Source organism: Ailuropoda melanoleuca, chromosome 5 (genome assembly GCF_002007445.2).
Source record: "Ailuropoda melanoleuca isolate Jingjing chromosome 5, ASM200744v2, whole genome shotgun sequence".
Lineage (NCBI taxonomy): Eukaryota > Metazoa > Chordata > Mammalia > Carnivora > Ursidae > Ailuropoda > Ailuropoda melanoleuca.
This window is the reverse complement of record NC_048222.1, coordinates 26,834,955-26,853,077: the sequence shown is the minus strand read 5'-3', so window position 1 is coordinate 26,853,077 and position 18,123 is coordinate 26,834,955. Positions and strand designations below refer to the sequence as shown.

Below are 18,123 nucleotides of genomic sequence, written 5' to 3'. Positions count from 1 at the left end.
ATAATTTAGAATGGCTTTCCCTGTGGCTGCCTGGCACAGCACAGAGCTCTTCTGAGCCCCTGATGAGTGGATTAAGTTACTACTGAGGGAAAAGGATAACAGGAGCCTGGAGAATTCACCAAATCCTGTTACCCCAGGCAGGATTCTCAAAGCAGTTCTTCATATAGCTTTAATAGTTTTTAATGTGTTATTTATTTTTAAAGGTTATTTAATAAAATTTTTATGGTTGATATATTTTTAATTTTTTATTTATTTTTTTAAAAATTTTATTTATTTGAGACAGAGAACGCATGCGCCTGAGAGAGCACGGTGGAGGGGGTGGGGCAGAAGGAGAGGAAGCTGCAGACTCCCTACCAAGCAGGGAGCCCAATGCAGAGCTCAATCCCAGGACCCCCGGGGGATCATGACCTGAGCCAAAAGCAGATGTTAACTGACTGAGTCACCCAGGAGCCCCTTAAAGTTTTTATTTTAATTCCAGTTAGTTAACATACAGTGTTTTATTAGTTTCAGGTGTATAATATAGTGTACTTCTACACATCACCTGGTTCTCATCACGACCAGTGCCCTCCTTAATCCCCATCACCTTTTTTACCCATGTCCCACCTCCCCAACCACAAGTTTGTTCTCTATAATTAAGAGTCTGTTTCTTTTCTTTCTTTCTTTTTAAGATTTTATGTATTTATTTGAGCCACCCAGGTGCCTCAAGAGTCTGTTTCTTGATTTCTCTCTCTCTCTTTTTTCCCTTTGCTTGTTTTGCTTCTTAAATTCCACATATGGGGACACCTGGGTGGCTCAGTCAGTTAAGCGTCTGCCTTTGGCTCAGGTCATAATCTCAGGGTCCTGGGATGGAGCCCCATGCAGGCTCCCTGCAGGGAGCCTGCTTCTCCTTCTCCCTCTGCCGCTCCTCCTGCATGTACTCTCTCGTGCGCACTCTTTCTGTTAGACAAATAAATAAAATCTTAAATAAAATAAAATCTTTAGAAAAAATTCCACATGAGTGAAATCATATGGTATTTGTCTTTCTCTGGCTGACTTATTTTGCTTAGCATTATACTCTCTAGCTCCATCCATATCATTGCAAATGGCAAGATTTCAGTATTTTTTATGGCTGCATAATATTTCATATATATATGTGTGTGTGTGTACACACACACAAACGCACATACACATATCTCACATCTTCTTTCTCCATTCATCAATGGACAAATAATGCAATAAACATAGGAGTGCCTGTATCTCTTTGAATTGGTGTTTTTTGTTGTTGTTGTTGTAAAATTGTTTCTTTTTTTAAAGATTTTACTTATTTGAGAGCGAGTGAGCACAAGCAGGTGGGGGGTAGGGGCAGAAGGAGAGGGAGAAGCAGGCTCCCCACTGAGCAGAGAGCCCAACATGGGGCTCCAACCCAGGACCCTGGGATCATGACCTGAGCTGAAGGTAGACCCTTAACCGACTGACCCACCCAGGCACCCCCTTAAAATTGTTGCTGATGAAATATTCCATGCATACCAAAGACTATATCAAATGTAACATAACAAGTAAAAGAAGCAAGAAGCAAAGAGCATGATTTGTATGATTCCATTTACATAAAGTATAAAATTAGGCAAAACTAATCTATGAGTTTAGAAATTAAGATAGTGTTTACCCTTGGGGGGCAGGTAGTGACAAAACAAAAGGAAAAACCTGTCAATGTGGTATAATGTATTCTTGATCAGGATACTGATTACATGGAGATATTCAAATGGTGCACTTTTCTGTATAGGTGTTTACTGCAATAAAAAGCTAAAGAATGTATATATTATGTAGGTGTAAGGTACAAAGAAAAATAAAACAAACTTGAATATCTATTAAGAAATAGTATTACCATTTCAAAGATCCTCTATGCTGTGTCACACTACTCTAAATTTGCTCTTTATCTTTCACTTTCTTGATCATTAAATTTTCTTTTTGGACGTTATACAATGGTGTCAGGTTGTATGTAACCTGTGGCTTTCTTTTTTCCACTCAACATAACGGTTTTGAGGTTTTGAGATTCATCCACGCTTAAGAATGATAATTATTCTTTTTTTTTTTACCAGTATTTCACACCTCTTAACAATACTGAGTCCTCCTACCAATGACTGCGATGTAGCTCTCCATTTATTCAAGCCTTCGTTTATCTCTTTCAAAAACTTTTGTAATTTTCTTCATAAAATCTTGCATTTCTTTGGTTAGATGTATTCCTAGACACCTTTTCTTTTTTGTTGCTCTTGTCAAGTGCTCCTAATTTTACCCTTCGTTCCCACTGTCTCTCGACAGCCTGCCAATCATTAAGGAATTAAAAAAAAAAAAGACTTAACTACGCCTGATGATCTAATTCGCTGCGATCCAAACGCCTCCAAATAATTTCTGACCCTTGCTCTACCCGTAGGTCCAACTGCACGAAAACCGTCCCAGGCAGCGCGGAAAATGTCTCCCTCGGCACGAGGCGGGGCCGGTACGTGCTGACGTCAAAGGCACGCAATACCTTAGAGGCCGGGAAAGGGCGGGGCCAGCAGGGGGACCTGAGGCTGGGAGAGCAGCGGCTGGAGCGGGGGCCATGGCGAAGCTGTTGAGCTGCGTCCTAGGCCCCCGGCTCTACAAAATCTACCGGGAAAGGGACTCGGAAAGGGCCCCGTCCGGCGTCCCCGAGACTCCAACTTCAGTCACTGCCCCCCCTTCCAGCTCCTGGGTGAGTCGTGTTCTCCCCTGGTCAAAAACATGGTACGGCCCAAACCCTTTTGCGGCCTTCACTCCCCAGAAGCGCCCATTACTGGAAATGGGGGAGCCTGGTTGTCAAGCCAGTTGTCTGCAAAGTGGTCTTTGTGCTTCCTGGGTTAAAGTCACGCCTGCGGACGGGCTGCCCCTTTATCGCTTTTTGCCATCGCTTTCTCATTCTGACTGCCACTCCTTGCTTTTTCCTCTCGCGGCCCCCCACCCTGTCTTTCGTGGTTCGTGCTGGTCCCAGTTGACTCTAAGTCCTGGAAGAGACCCTGCACGGATTCGAGAGCTGGATGATTTTGCCTGACTCTCGATTTCTTCTGACTCGGTGTCTTCCCCGGTTTTGTTTTATCTTCCTTCCTACCTTCCTGGCCTTGAATTTCAAGATGACTTCGACGTGTATCCGCTACCTCCCACCCAACAGCCCACCCTACCTTGGAGACCCCAGGGTCATCGCATCCGTGGAAGCTGGGGGTGGTGGTAGGCTGTGCCCCTGCATTTTCTCTACCTTTTCATTGGTAGTCTCAGATTGTGTTTATTGCCCTCCAGAACTGCCTGCTCTCGGCCACGTTCTCTTCCTTAATCACCCTACTGTTATTGCTGATCTTCTTTCCCTCTTAAAGTTGTCATGGTGTTTCCTTTCTTCTCTAACTCCTCTCCCCACACGCACATGCCCACAACTCATTTGAAATTGGGTTGCGGAAAAGGAGCACAAAACGTCCAGTGAGGCTTTGACTTTTCCTCGCAAGTCCAGGCCCCTATGTTCTCATGGTCTGGGGTAGAAAATCAGGTTTGGAGTGGGGGTTGGGAAGAGGGGCTTTTTCCAGAGCCAGAGATGTCCCAGAAGGGATAGCTTTGGAGGCTAGAACCAGAGGACACATCAGGGCTCTCAAAAGGGAAGGGGAAGGGCTTGTCAATGGACACGGTCCTTGACACAGCCATCCGTTTTTGCAGGATACGTACTACCAACCCCGTGCCCTGGAGAAGCATGCTGACAGCATTCTGGCACTGGTATGTCTGCGCTGGCGTCTGGGACAACTGCGTCTTTTCCCACCCAGTTGGCCTCCTGACACTTTCTCCTCCCCAGCCTGGGAGAAGGCAGCGCTCCTGGGGGTGGGGGAGGTTCTGGGCTCTGCAGCCTATCTCTCCAACACACACGTGGACACACTCTCAAGCACACATACTTGGCACTCCCTTTTTGTGTATGCACTGCTTTCTCTGGGGCAGCCTGAACCCTGAGGAAAATGTGTTTACTCTTGGGACCATCTGCAGGTGCTGAATCCTGTGGTCCCCGGTGACCTGTCCTCTGTGGCAACTAACCTCTTTGGCTGCAAAGACAGCTGTTTTCTCTGGCAGGGTTCCTATGGTGACGTTTGTGCATCTCTTGGGGACCAGGCCAGGCACTGTCCTGAGCAGGGCTGATTGAAAAGGCTTGATGAACTTGAGCAGAAAAAGAAACTGGCCTTTAAACATGATGAAATTATGTTTGGAGAAAAGAGGAAGAAAACAGAACCTGTACCTAATTTCCCCAGCTTCTGTTATGCTCTGATACATTGCCTTTCAACAAATATTAAGCCTGCTGTGTTATGCACAGACTAGGTACTTGATAACAGTCTCCCTCAGGTTATCCACTTTGCTCAGAGACTAGGCCTGGAAATGGCAGACCTCTGTGTGTATTGATTGCTTGTCCCTGTCTCCCTGCTGCAGGCTTCAGTCTTCTGGTCCATCTCTTATTACTCCTCTCCCTTCGCCTTCTTCTACTTATACAGGAAAGGTCAGTGTGGTTTCAAAGGTGGTGGGCAGGTTGTTGGCAGATGAGCCGACCCCCCTAAAGAGGAAAGGGGACCTGTGAGGATGGCTTGGCTTCCCTCTTCCATCAAGCATCTTCTTCCTCCAAGGGCATGGCTGTCCCAAAGAGAGGGTATGGGGCGGAGGTTGGGGCTGACCTGGGAAGAGAAGCCAAGGAGAGTGGGGAAAACTTCTCATATAACACCTTTCCCCTCCCAGGTTACTTGAGCTTGTCCAAAGTGGTGCCATTTTCTCACTATGCTGGGACATTGCTACTACTCTTGGCAGGCGTGGCCTGTCTCCGAGGTAGGTCCAGAGGGAGCCTGGTTTGGACCTATCCTTCCCTGGGTAAATATTTATTAAGTACCTTTTGCAAATATAATTTTGTGCTGGGCCCTGAGGGGGGAATAATTGGGAATGGTGAAGACATGATCTTTTCCTTAAAGGGCTTGGTTGTAAGTATGAAAAACTAAGTATGGCAGAAAACTTTGCTATTATCTGGAAAAGATGCATACACCCTACAAGAATTCCCCATATGTCCATATATATGTTTGTAAAAATCCGAAACTGGAAACAAGTCCATGGCCACAAATAGTAGGATGGATAAATACATTAGAGGGTCCAGTTCTACAACAGAACACAACACAACAATGCAAGTGAACAAATTTAAGCTGCGCTCAGCAATGCAGATGAGTCTCACAATTGTAATGTTGAATGCAAGAAGCAGATGACCAGATAATGTATGCAGTGTGTTTCCATTGATGTAAAGTTCAAAAGGGATGCATATATAAGTAGCAAAACACAGGTGTGGTTAACTTGAAAGTCAGGAGCGTGATTATCTGGGAGAGGGAGGGAACGGGATGGGGTGGACTCCTGGGGGTCGTGACTGTGTTCTCTTCCTTGACTCAGGTGATGGTCACATGAATGTTTGCCTTGTATTTTTTAAACCGAATGTGTGTTGTATGTATATATGTTATATCTCACAATTTAAAAATGAAGAGACGATCCAAATCATTGCCCCTTGGCAGGTGCACATGACAAAAACTGGGCGAGGGAATGCTTGGAGAGGGAGTGGCGGGTCAGGAGCTGGATGGCTGCAGTTGGGCAGGGGTGAGGACCTTCTGGCTGCGGTGTTCCGCCTCCTGATCTCCACTGGGCTGAGCTCCCTCCTCAGAGAGGCCTTCGCTGACCTCCCAATCTAAAAGTAGCTCCCACTCCTTGGTTTTGTCTTACTTTTAAATTTTATTTGTTTTTGATTTGGGCACAAAAATTAAATACAGAAAAGTCCAGAGAATACAATATCATAATAATTATTTTCCTAAGATTTTATTTATTTATTTGATACACAGAGAAAGCAAGCACAAGCAGGGGGTTGGGCAGAGGGAGAGGGAGAAGCTCAGCAGGGAGCCCGACACGGGCCTCCATCCCAGGACCCTAGGATCATGACCTGAGCCAAAGGCAGTCACTTAACCGACCAAGCCACCCAGGCACCCCATTATCATAAAGAAATGAAATGCTTATGTTCTGTGATATTGCTTCAGATACCTTTTGTCAATAAAATACTGAAGGCTTGCATTCAGAGTTGGCATTCCCATTGGAATCCTCCCCAGTTCTGTGTTCTTCTTTCCACAGAATAACCATTGTCATTTGACGTGGTTTCTTTCCTGGTCCGCATTTTTATACTTTTGTGAAAGATAGGCCTCATTTTATCAAATCTAAGCTGTTAATGAATTGTAAACTGCATTCCGATTTCAGTTTTCAAATATGAAAGAAAAATAGGCATTTTAGAACCTATGAAATATGGTAACTGAAAACAATATATAGCCATTCTTTTGTTCATTTTACATTTTTGGCACAAATGGCATCACGCTCTACAAATCATTTTGCACCTTGCTTGGTTCCGTGGTTTTTCTGGGGTCTCTACCCCCTGATGATGATAGCATTGTAGTTCGTTCTGGTTTTATTTTCTTGATAGCACTTACCCCTCTCTGAAATGTACTTGTTTACTGGGTTACCGTTTTTCTCCAGCGAACCCCACCCCCAACCAAAGCCCCAGCCCTCAGGGCTAGAACCTGTGTGTCTCATTTCCAGTGCCTCCCATGCCAATGGTGCTTGGCCCCGTCAGGTCAGTGGAAGCAGAGAAGTCAGGGCTTGAGACTCCTTGGCAGTGAAGGGAGAGCAGATGTGATCGCCAGAGGGCCAGGTGAAGAGAGGAAAGAGAGGAGCATTGAGGATGGCTCTTGTTGCAGACAGGGAAGTGGAAGGGAGGCTGGGAGGAGCAGTCTGGGAATCGGAAGGTGGCAGAAAGGGACCCAGGAAGCGGAGGATGAAGGAGTCTCGAGGGACAGTTGGAAGAGTGGGGACAGAGGAGGGGCACTCGGATTCAGTGAGGAAGTGATTATGGGGCAGGAGCGGGAGCCAGGAAGCCAGATGGCGGGGAGTTAGACCGTGTGGGAAAGAGATGGAAAGCAAGCAGCAGAGAACGCTGGCAGGGACAAGAAGAGAAACTCCGTGCTCACCGGGGTGAATAGTAAGGTTGCATGATGCTGTGGTAAGACTGGGAAAGTGAACATTCTGGAGGGTGGAGGGTCAGTAGCCTATCAGGAAACAAACTAAAGCCGCTGGGTGGGAGGAGAACACTGAAGCCAGGTACGGAGGAAGGAGGTCAGCTCGACTCTCCTATTTCCCCAGACCCTGGGCCATCTGTTCCTTTTCCTCCCACTTCTCTTTCTGGGGCCTTCTCCTTGCCCATCTCTAACCCTCTTCCTGAAGCTTACTCAGCTTGCTCTTCCTACTTTTCTTAACACTGTTTCCTATCCTCTCTCTACCAGGCATCGGCCGCTGGACCAACCCCCAGTACCGGCAGTTTATCACCATCTTGGAGGCAACACATAGGAACCATTCTGCAGAAAACAAGGTGAGAGGTGCCAGACGGGCGCCCTGGCAGCAGTTTCCTCAGCTGTGTCCCCGGAGCGCCGGGCGCCAGCTTCTGCCCGGGGGAGGAGGTGGGTTTTGCCACAGACCACACTGGGTTTTCGCTTGCCCATTGCTATATCCCTTCTCCCCTGTGCAAGTGAACTGTCCACCCAAGGAATCTTCCTCTCTACCACTCCTAATGGAATGTTCCATGGTGTTTCTTAGAAGGGGGTCTTCTGTCACAGCAGCTCAGTTCTTTAAATGGTGTTTATTTTGGCCATGTGCATCGAACACTATGCTAGTTTTATTCAGGGATGGGACGAGATGGACAGGTATGTCCACTCTTGTGCCCGGAAGCACAGCGTGGCACCAAGAGGGAGAAGAGCCAGGGCCCAGTGTCCTTGGAGTTGTGCCAGCCCAGCTGGTGCTGGAGTATGATTATCTTGCAGAAGGGGCTTTGGGGCCCTGTAAAGTTCTTTCCTGTTACAAAGCGGTTCCTGGGAGCAAACAGCCGTGACCACCACCATCATGCTCCCCGCCGCCGTTTGCGGAGCAATGGAATGATGTTCTGGCACACTGCCATCTGAGGCATTTTGCACACGCCCTTCCCGACCCTCACAACAACCACAGGAGGGGCTATTATTACACCTCTGAGGAAACAGACATAAAGAGGTTAAGTGACAAGCAGAGTCACAGAGCAAAGGAAGTGGCTGGGTCTGGATTTGCATCCAGGTCTGAGCAAAGCCTGCCTGAAATTTGCTTTTCTTCATTTTGTTTTGTTTTGCCATTTACATTTTTGTACAGTGTTTCTATTGTTCCCTCTTTGTCAAGTTATTTCTGAAAATGTCAAAAAATTTCTGTGACGGAAAATAAAAAACAGCTCTGAAAATAGAGTGCTGGGCGCTCCGGGGGTGAGGGAGGGAGCACAGCAAAACAGAAGACACAGCTCCCGCCACCCTCAAAAAGCATGTGGGCAGACTGAGTGGGGTGACTGGAGGCGTAGATAGTCTGGGAGGCGTCCCCAGCTCCTGGCTGCAGAAGCTGAGGCAAGGGAGGTGGCCATGAGGATGGAACAGTCAGAGAGGGCCTCATTCAAAAGGTAGTCCCGATGCAAAGGAACCACCGTAGGCATGACTTCCCTCTTTCCCTCTCACCCAGTCTCCAGGACCCCACCAGGTAAAGGACCCAGTAGGGGAGGGGGGCATAACCAGCCAACAGACCCCCCACTTCCTCCCTCACAAGCACCAGCACCTCCAGCCACTCATTCCGGGAGTGGGTCTGTCTTACATTTTGGAAAAGCATGACTGTTAAGTTCCTCTTCTGGAAGCAGCCAGGCCAGTCTTGATAGCGGATAGGGCATCCCCTCTTGCCTGATTTTTCTGGCCATGACGGAGCTTACCCTCTGTAAACTGGGGGGCGGGGTGTTGACTTGTCTCCCCATGATTGGGGGAGCCCGTCCTGTGGATGATGAGGTTGACGAGGGTGGTTAGGTAGGCCTGTCTTCTGAGTCCCCCTTTGCCTCCCCTCCTCTTTCTCTCCCTGCCTACCACAGAGGCAGCTCGCCAACTACAACTTTGACTTTAAGAGCTGGCCAGTTGACTTCCACTGGGAAGAGCCCAGCAGCCGGTGAGGTCCCAGTTTTTTCACTCCCTCCCTGCTCTGTCCTGTCCTACACCTCCAGCCCCATCTCCTGCAGCCCCAGGGCCTGCTGTCCAGCGCCATCTCCTCGTTCCTAGACCCCCCTGCCCTCTGGACCACACATGTCCAGCTTGCTCCTCCTGACTCCGTCCTCCCCTGCATCTTCCCATCCTCAGGAAGGAGTCTCGAGGGGGCCCTTCCCGCCAGGGTGTGGCCCTGCTTCGCCCAGAGCCCCTGCACCGGGGGACAGCAGACACCCTCCTCAACCGGGTCAAGAAGCTGCCCTGTCAAATCACCAGGTGGGAAGCAACAGGGAGAGAGACCAGCTGGGGTGGAGGGGGTGTGGAGCGAGGACTCCAGGACTGGGTGCTCCATTGTAAGGGAGCTGTCATTTATTTGGCCTCGTGCTGTGTACTTTACATTGTTTGTGGGAGTTTCTAATCTAGATTTTTATGTGAAGAAGATACTCAGGTCCAGAGTCTCACAGATGGTGAGTGAAGGATTGGAATACTAACACAATTCTGTCTGATACAAAAGCTCTTTCATTTTGTTATTTTTAAAATTTATCTATTTAAGTAGGCTCTACGCCCAACATGGTCCTTGAACTCATGACCCTGAGAGCAAGAGTCACATGTTCTACCAACTGAGCCAGCAGGGCACCCCACAAAAGCTCTTTTAATGAGGCTGGGAGGGAAGAATGAGGTTGGGGGTATGGTGGAAACACATAGCCTTAGCCGGAGCAGTGCCTGGTAGCAGCTGTATCCCTGTCCTGGGCCCTCTGCACCTTGGCTGTTCTACCTTAAGCAAGCTACAATTTCTGCATCCGTGAATAACCCACCTCGTAGGATTGGTGAGGTTAAGTAGGGTAACATATTCACAAGGGCTTCCAGCTTGCCTGGGGGCCTGAGATCAGAGCACATGGCAAAGCCCAAGTAAATCATAGTTGAGGACACTGATGATGTCGGAAGTAACAGCAGTAAGTGTCCGTATCTTACATGGCACAGATGCTGGGGGAATCTTTTGTTGCTGGAGGCTGGGAGGCAGGTTCCGGGATACCAAGGAAAGGGGAGGGCTTAGTGATCAGTGTGGATAGTGTGCTGATTGGTCAGGGGGGAAAGCCAAATTTTCAGTTTTCAGGGGATGCTGGACAGAGTGGTATGGTGTTTTCTGGGGACAAATCCAATTTCAGGATTAACTGGAAATGATTGTCTTTTTCAGGAACAGCACCTACCAGTCCGTCAGGATTAGCTCATTGGTTCAGTAAATATTTAAGCCCCTACTCTGTGTTGGGCTCTGGCTACATGCTACATGGCGGAGACAGGGCACATCGCAGTGACTAGAACAGTCAGGTCTCTGCCCTGGTGGGGTCTGCAGTTTAGTTTGGTGTCTTTCAAACTGTGGATCTTGAGGCGCTTGGGTGGCTCGGTTGGGTGTCCAACTCTTGATTTTGGCTCAGGTCATGATGTCAGGGTTGTGGGATTGGCCCACCTCTAGCGCCGTGCTTGTTGGGGCGTCTGCTTCCCTCCTGCTCCATCCCTCCCCTCATACACACACACATACACTCTCATGCACACACACACACTCTCTCTGTCTCTCAAATAAATAAATAAATCTTAACACAAGAACCAAACTATAGATCTTGACCCATTTGTGAATCTTGAAATCAATTAAGTGAAGTACAACTGTTATTTTTTTTAAAGTATTATTTACTTGGGGACTTTCAATAAGTTGCATTTTTTAAGATTAATTTATTTGAGAGAGAGAGCGAGTGCGTCCGTACACAGGCACACACGGGGTGGGGTGGGGTGGAGGAGGGGCAAAGGGAGAGAAAATCTTAAGCAGACTCCACACTGAGCCTGGAGCCCCATGCAGGGCATGATCCCACGACCCTGAAATCATGATCTGAGCCGAAACCAAGGGTTGGACGCTTAACTGTGCCACCCAGGCGCCCCTAAGTTGTACTTACACGTTAACAGAATCATAATTAATAATAACTTTACTTTTACTTATCATATATAGAAAACATCATCTCCTAAACTTTTCAGTATTTGTACAGATGTGTGTACTGGGCCACAATGTAAAATGTGTCCCTTATAAAGGTTGTAGTAAAAAAAGTTTGAAAAACACCAGCTTGGTACATACAATTTCATTAAGTCCTTCAAAAGGCAAACAAACCAAACCTGTAAAGGTCAAGAAAACAAAACTGAAGGTCAGGGGTGAAGCAGGCCCCAGGGTCTCTGGGTGCTAGGGCTGGGATGGTCCCTAGCCCTCCTGAGGTCAAGGGTCGGTTAACCCCCCCTCCATGTTCCCCGCAGTTACTTGGTCGCGCACACCCTGGGGCGCCGGATGCTGTACCCCGGCTCAGTGTACTTGCTCCAGAAGGCCCTCATGCCTGTGCTGCTGCAGGGCCAGGCCCGGCTGGTGGAAGAGGTGAGGCGCCCCCGCCCCCGCGCCTCGATGCTCCTTCCCCACCAACCAGGGATGTGACCTCCCACCCCTCACATGTCCCTCACTCAGTGTAATGGGCGACGCGCGAAGCTGCTGGCCTGCGACGGCAATGAGATTGACACCATGTTTGTGGACCGGCGGGGGACAGCCGAGCCCCAGGGACAGAAGCTGGTGAGGAGCATGGAGCCCAGAGGCAATTGGGGGCGGTGGCAGTGGAGGCTCTGGGGATCTCATGTCTCCAGCAGCCCCAAGGAAGGACAGCTGGGGATAGTCCCTGTCTCAAGACCTCTTGGCGTCGGAAAACCCTGTCATAGCAAAAGGGAGGAAGTAGGAGTTGCTATTCAAGGACCAAAAAGTAATCTTGTAATAGTCACCACTTAGACAGCATTTGTCACATAGAAGGCATATATTTCATCCTCACCACGACCCTGTAGAATAGGAACTGTTTTTTTATTGCAGCCCATTTTACGGATGATGAAACTAAGGCCTGGGATAATTTTCCCAGATCACACAGTAAGTGAGAGAGCTGGGATTTGAACCTGGGCAGCCTGGCCTCCCAGGCGGCCTGCCTCCATGAAGCAGCCCTGGAAGGAGCCCTGAGCCAACAGTCTAGGGAGCTGGCTTCTGGTCCCGGCTCTTCCCGACTGCAGAGAGAGTCCATGCCAGCCCTGCCATCTCTGGGCTTCGGCATGGGGCACCGTGGAATTAGAGTTTATCTGACTATAAGTCTGGAGCCCAGAGATGGAAAGCGAGTAGCATACCACACAAAAGAAACAGTCATGGGGAAAAATAGACCCCCAAACTAGAAAGGAAACAAAGTATCCATAACCCCATTTCTGAGAGCCAGCCCCCTGCTGGTCTTCCAAAGAGAAGTGGACACTGTGCTGGGTGATTGAGCAGTTCCTCTTCCTCTGAGGGCTCAGTTTGCTAAGTCTTTGCATCCACTTTGCTTCTCTTCTTACGCACCTTGTGGGTTGAGAAATTTCCATTCCCCTTGAAGAGAACAGGCCCTTTCCTCTTCCCTACGAAGCACCCACATCCTACCGCATGGGGCATTTTCTGTCCCAACTTGGCTCCTTCCCAGCCCTCCTCCCTGCCTCCCTCCATAGGTGATCTGCTGTGAGGGGAACGCGGGCTTCTATGAGGTGGGCTGCATTTCTACGCCTCTGGAAGGTAGGCCTGTGCCTCGGCTCTTTTGTCCCTGCCCTTTGGAATGGAACAGCCCCACCTTCCCACACTGATAGAACCTCCCTGGGCCCGATCACCTCATCTGAGTGAGGTTTAAAACTCTCACATGGGGGGGGGGGAAGTGTACTCCCCATTTGCTTTGCTAACTACATCCCTCCTCTTGGGCTGTGTCCCTAACAGGATGGCCTCGTTCTGTCCCCCCTACACAATCACTTATCTCTCCCTTCTGCTGCCTCAGAACCTCTGGTGTCATCTCCCCATTCTGGGAAGGCTTGGAGTTCCTCGCCTCTGAGTTTGGGGGTGTTTAGAGCTCCACTGTTCTGTTGCTCTTTCCCCCAGGGCTGGAAGGGAGGGAGGTGTGCTCCATGAGGTCCTAGCCCCTCTCCCTCCTCTGTTGCAGCTGGATATTCAGTCCTGGGTTGGAACCATCCAGGCTTTGCTGGAAGCACGGTGAGACCCTCTCTGAAATCCCTTTCTTTTCCTGAATTATGGTCTGTCTACCCCTGGTCAGCCACTGGAGTTAGGGAAAGGGGTGTGTATTTTTGGGGGGGGGGCTCAGCAGGAAGTCAGACCCCTCCTCTTGCATTGGGGAGTGGTGGGCAGGCTGGTTTCTGGGGAGTGCAGCCCCTCCCACTACCCTTTTCTTCTGCACCCTCCCTGTCTGTTGCAGGGAGCGGCAAGAAGAGTCCATGCTGGGAGCGTGCAAGTAACCCAGGCGGCATTTGGTGCTGACTCACTCCTGCCTTTGCCCTTCCTCTTGCAGGGGGTGCCATTTCCTCAGAATGAGGCCAACGCCATGGATGTGGTGGTCCAGTTTGCTATCCACCGCCTGGGCTTCCAGCCCCAGGACATCATCATCTATGCTTGGTCCATTGGCGGCTTCACTGGTACCAGCCTGCCTCCTGCCTCTCCCCTCCCAATTTGTGCCACCCCTACCCTACCCCAAGGAGAGGTAGGGAAGTGCACCGGGGGCCTGGCAGTGGGGTCGAGGCCTGAGGGAGGAGAGGATGGAGGTGGATATCTGCTTGGGTCTGGAAGATGGTATCCTATTTGTACACATTCATATTTCTTCCACTCTTATGCCCGTTATTTTTTTTTAAAGATTGTATTTATTTGAGAGAGCGATGGGGAGGGGCAGAGGGAGAGAGAGAGAATTCCAAGCAGACTCCTCGCCAAGTGTGGAGCCTGACACAAGGCTCAGTCTCACCACCCCGAAATCATGACCCAAGCCAAAACCAAGAGCTGGATGCCTAACTGACTGAGCCACCAGGTGCCCCTCTTTTGCCCATTATTAAAAGAAGTAGGGCAGGGTCCTGGGCAGCATGGGGATCAGAAAAGTGAATCTTTCCTCTGCACATCGTCTTTGATGCACTTTGATGTTCTCTCTCCATCCTCTCTGGATAGTATCCTGGCCAAGTGAATTGAGGGGTTAAGGGAGACCTGGGGCTAGCCTAGTAGGGAGGATGGCGTCAGCCTGTGGGGTCAATGGGACAAGGGTGGGGTGGTGGGCAGTAGTCCCTCGGTCTTCACCCTTCTTCCCTGTCCTGGTACCAGCCACGTGGGCAGCCATGTCCTACCCAGACATTAGTGCCGTGATCCTGGATGCCTCCTTTGATGACCTGGTGCCCTTGGCCTTGAAGGTCATGCCAGATAGCTGGAGTGAGTGCAGCTCCCAGGCCTGCCCTTCCAGGGAAGGGGTGGGCTGGAACTGGGAGCTTAATTCTAACTGGAGATGGATCCTTTTTCTGTGGGTGGGGAGTGGGTCCACCCATTGTTGAGAAGCAGGAGGACTCCCCTGTCTGGGGCCTCAGTTTTCTTTTTCTGTGAACAGTGGGGACCTTTGTGTTGGGCAAGGGCTTTGTCTTTGTCATCCCTTCACTTTTATCCCACTCCAGGGGGCCTGGTGACCAGGACTGTGAGGCAGCATCTCAATCTGAACAACGCAGAACAGCTATGTCGGTGAGGGCAGGCCAGCACCCAGCATGTAGCACCCTTCCCCACCTCCCCCTGCACAGGCTCAGCTGGGTATTTGAGCAGATCTCCCAGTAAAGCCAGACTTCGGGCAATGCCCATTCTTAAATATTTTCTCACTCCTGGGTGATGCGCTAGCCCATGGCTGGGGGTGGCCATTTGTCACCATCTCTCTCTGAGCACTCCCTCCCCACAATGCTCTCCTCTGAAGGTACCAGGGCCCTGTGCTGCTGATCCGCAGAACCAAGGATGAGATCATCACTACCACGTGAGTGCCTGGGAGCCTCTGCTCTCCTGAATCCCAGATGGAGCTAGGAAGTTTCCCCTCCCACCTCTGCCTACCAGAAACCTGGGTATCCAGACCCTCCCCAACCTCCAGCCCCTGCAGTATCCATTCTTCCCACCTCAGGGTTCCCGAGGACATCATGTCCAACCGAGGCAACGACCTCCTACTGAGGCTCCTGCAGTATCGGTGAGCCGGGCCGGGGTGGGGGGTGTGTGTGCACATGTGTGTACTGCCACTGGCACGGCAGGGAGGGAGGGAGAAGGGTTTCGGGGTGAGGAGCGAAGGGAATTGGGTCCTGACCTCCCGTCCTGGTGCTCCCTCTGTAGGTATCCCCGAGTGATGGCAGAGGACGGTCTGCGAGTGGTGAGGCAGTGGCTGGAGGCCTCCTCACAGCTGGAGGAAGGTGCCAGGGGACACCGTGAGGCCTTTGGGTGGGGACGTGGCAAGGCCAGGTCACTGACGGGCGCTCCTCTCTCTCCCTGAGCAGCTTCGATTTACAGCCGTTGGGAGGTGGAGGAGGACTGGTGCCTGTCCGTCCTCCGCTCCTACCAGGCAGAACACGGGCCTGACTTCCCCTGGAGTGTGGGTAAGGAGGTCCTGGGGCAGGAGCGGGTGTCAGGAAGAGTCCGGGAGGGGGATGAATCCCTGGATGTGTGGTCCCTGTGTGAGCGCCTCTTCCCTGCAGGGGAGGACATGGATGCAGATGGAAGGCAGCAGCTGGCCTTGTTTCTGGTGAGCTAAGGGGTGGCAGCAGGAAGGGGGTGCCAGAACGGCCAGGGGGCGCGTGTGGGGCTGGGGGGCAGCATTGGAAGCTGCGGCTCGTAGAGAGCGGTTTCAGGGGCCGTGGAGGCGTTCGGTGACTGCTGCTCACCACAGTGCTCTGCACCGCACCTGTCCTGCCTTCTTTCTTCAGGCTCAGAAGCATCTGCACAACTTTGAGGCCACACACTGCACCCCACTCCCAGCCCAGAACTTCCAGATGCCCTGGCACCTCTAGCGACCACAGTGGGACTCGTTCTGAAAGAGTGGGATAGGAGGGGACATGAGGAAGGATCCTCTTATTTGTGATTCTCTGTGTTCATGTTGCTGTTTATAGTTTGTGGAAAGTGGGGGACTGTCCCCCTTCTCACTGCCCTCTTGCACGTTTCCCCTCATCCATCCGGCAGTACCTAATCTTCCCCAACACACACCCTGCATTCAATGAATGGATTATTCCTAATAATTAATAAAAAGGTATTTTTTCTACCGTCTGGCTAATTGTTTGACTTCCCAAATGTCCAGGATCCTGGGGCTGGGAGTGGGGACAGCTGAAGTCCCGAAGGGCTGGGTTTTGGGGAACCCAACCCCGGCCAGCCAATTTAACCCTCCCCATCCCTGCTGTTCCCCCAAGCCTTCAGCCCCCAACCTGAACTGTCCTCATGCAGTGGGTCCCCAAGCCTCCCCGTCCACTGGTCTGTCTAGTAGTATTACCACATACAGCCTCCCCTGCCCGCGCCCCAGTCTGTCCTGCGTAACCCTGCAGCCACCCAAGGAGCTCACGGTTGCCCGCTCTTTGCTTACAACTCCACAGCTTTGTCGCTTACAAAGTGTTTTCTAGTACCTGATTTCCCCTACTCAGGACTCTTCTCCTGATTTCCAAATTCGACGTGCATGGCTTCACCATCAGTGCCCCCAGTGTTCCTTGCTCAGCTCTTGTTATTCCCATGAGGAGTGCGGAACACCCACCCCCCACGTCTTACGCAACAAACCCTACACACTTCCTCACCGTGTCATCAAGTCTCTCCTCACACATTTGTTGCAATTCCACAACAGGGCCTGCCAGGGGCTGAGGCCTGAGCGCCAAGGGCTTATGATCTCCCAGAGCCACACTTCACCCTTCTGGACAGCTGTTAGAAGAAATTCCTTAGGTTGAATCTGAGGAAATTAGTTTCCTCTAATTTCTGTCCTATTTCCAATCCTTGGATTTCGTGGAACAGAATTGGTCCTTCTCCCACCCATCAGTATGTTCCCTGGCCACCTACTTCTTTGGGAACCTCTTTTCTAGATGAAATTCCCACAGATTTACCCTCCTTGGCCACTGTTTTGAACAAGCTTAACACGGGGAAGCAATAATGCTTTGATGTCCCAGATGGCCTCTGGCTAATTTCAGGGTCTCCTGGAACCCCAGGGCATGAAGCTCCTTCTGCAGTCTCTGGGGCAGAAGCAGACTGAGTCTCCACTGGAAGGGTGATCTCTGGGACTTGTCAGGTGATATGACACCCGGATATTTGGGGTTAAAAGAGAGGAGGTGGCCACAGTTCCAGAATGCTCCACTTCTGGCAAACACTGGAGAGTTGATGCTGGCACTCTGCTCCTCTGCCCGTCCCAGGGGGCACACAAGGTGGGAAACGTGGAGCATGAAACTGTAGGACCAACTGCTGGATTCTGATCCTCACCCTCCCTGATCTACCAAGACAGTTAATCCCCTGGAAAACAAGTCTGTTCAGCTAAGTTAACAACCTCCTTGAATGCAAATAGGGGGCACCTTCCACACCCTGGAGACAAAGGACTTCCTTTTCCTGGCCATGGCCATCAGGAGCTCTGTTGACCTGCCTCGACCACCATTTCCCCCTCCCCTCTTCTTCTTGCAGGTACTATAAAGAACAGTGGATGTTATGAGGAGCCCTTGGATATCTGAAGTGGATGGAGAGGGGGAGGGGGATTTGAATTCTGGACAACCCCCCACACTCAGGGGCCTCCGTCTACCTCCTTATATTACTCCCCACCTGATAAATCTCACATCAGCTGTTTTCAGAACAACCCCCCACCAGGGTGGAACCAGCTCCCTGTCCACTCCTCACCCTCTATAGCAGGGTTCCAACAGTCTCAGGAGAACAGCTGAGATGCAGATCCCACAGCTGCTGGGGCTCTGGACCTTGCCTTACTGGGCACCAGGTAAGGCCCGGACCGCCAGGCGTCCCCGAGGGGCTGGGCACACTGGGAGAGAGGATGGAGGCTGAGACAAAGAATAATTAGCACCTGCGCAGGAAACCTGGGAAGGAGAGGTGGGCCCTGGGCTGGGCCATTCCTCATCCTTCCCTATCTTTTAGGCGCAGGCTCTACCTGCGCTGCGTTCAGTGTGAGCTGCAGGACTGGGCTCTGGGGTCCATGTT

At 50.8% G+C, this 18,123-nt stretch overlaps 1 protein-coding gene across 1 annotated transcript; it reads left to right on the top strand.

Moving 5' to 3' along the window:
- The first annotated feature begins 2,508 nt into the window (after positions 1-2,508).
- ABHD16A (abhydrolase domain containing 16A, phospholipase) lies at positions 2,509-16,221 on the top strand. Its single transcript, XM_002930022.4, has 20 exons — positions 2,509-2,707; positions 3,691-3,747; positions 4,444-4,510; positions 4,744-4,830; positions 7,356-7,441; positions 8,993-9,066; positions 9,255-9,377; positions 11,394-11,508; positions 11,596-11,697; positions 12,636-12,699; positions 13,115-13,164; positions 13,478-13,601; positions 14,269-14,373; positions 14,610-14,673; positions 14,897-14,953; positions 15,095-15,157; positions 15,298-15,374; positions 15,459-15,557; positions 15,657-15,703; positions 15,885-16,221. Exons 1-20 carry the CDS (start codon positions 2,576-2,578, stop codon positions 15,966-15,968), a joined length of 1,677 nt encoding a protein of 558 aa, XP_002930068.1. The 5' UTR covers positions 2,509-2,575; the 3' UTR covers positions 15,969-16,221.
- Positions 16,222-18,123: the final 1,902 nt, after the last annotated feature.

Bases quoted from the DNA above. Each gene is read 5' to 3' on its own strand.
- ABHD16A (XM_002930022.4), top strand. From the start codon at position 2,576: ATGGCGAAGCTGTTGAGCTGCGTCCTAGGCCCCCGGCTCTACAAAATC. The intron at 2,708-3,690 runs GTGAGTCGTGTT...CCGTTTTTGCAG, and splicing joins CCCCCCCTTCCAGCTCCTGG to GATACGTACTACCAACCCCG. The intron at 9,378-11,393 runs GTGGGAAGCAAC...TGTTCCCCGCAG, and splicing joins CTGCCCTGTCAAATCACCAG to TTACTTGGTCGCGCACACCC.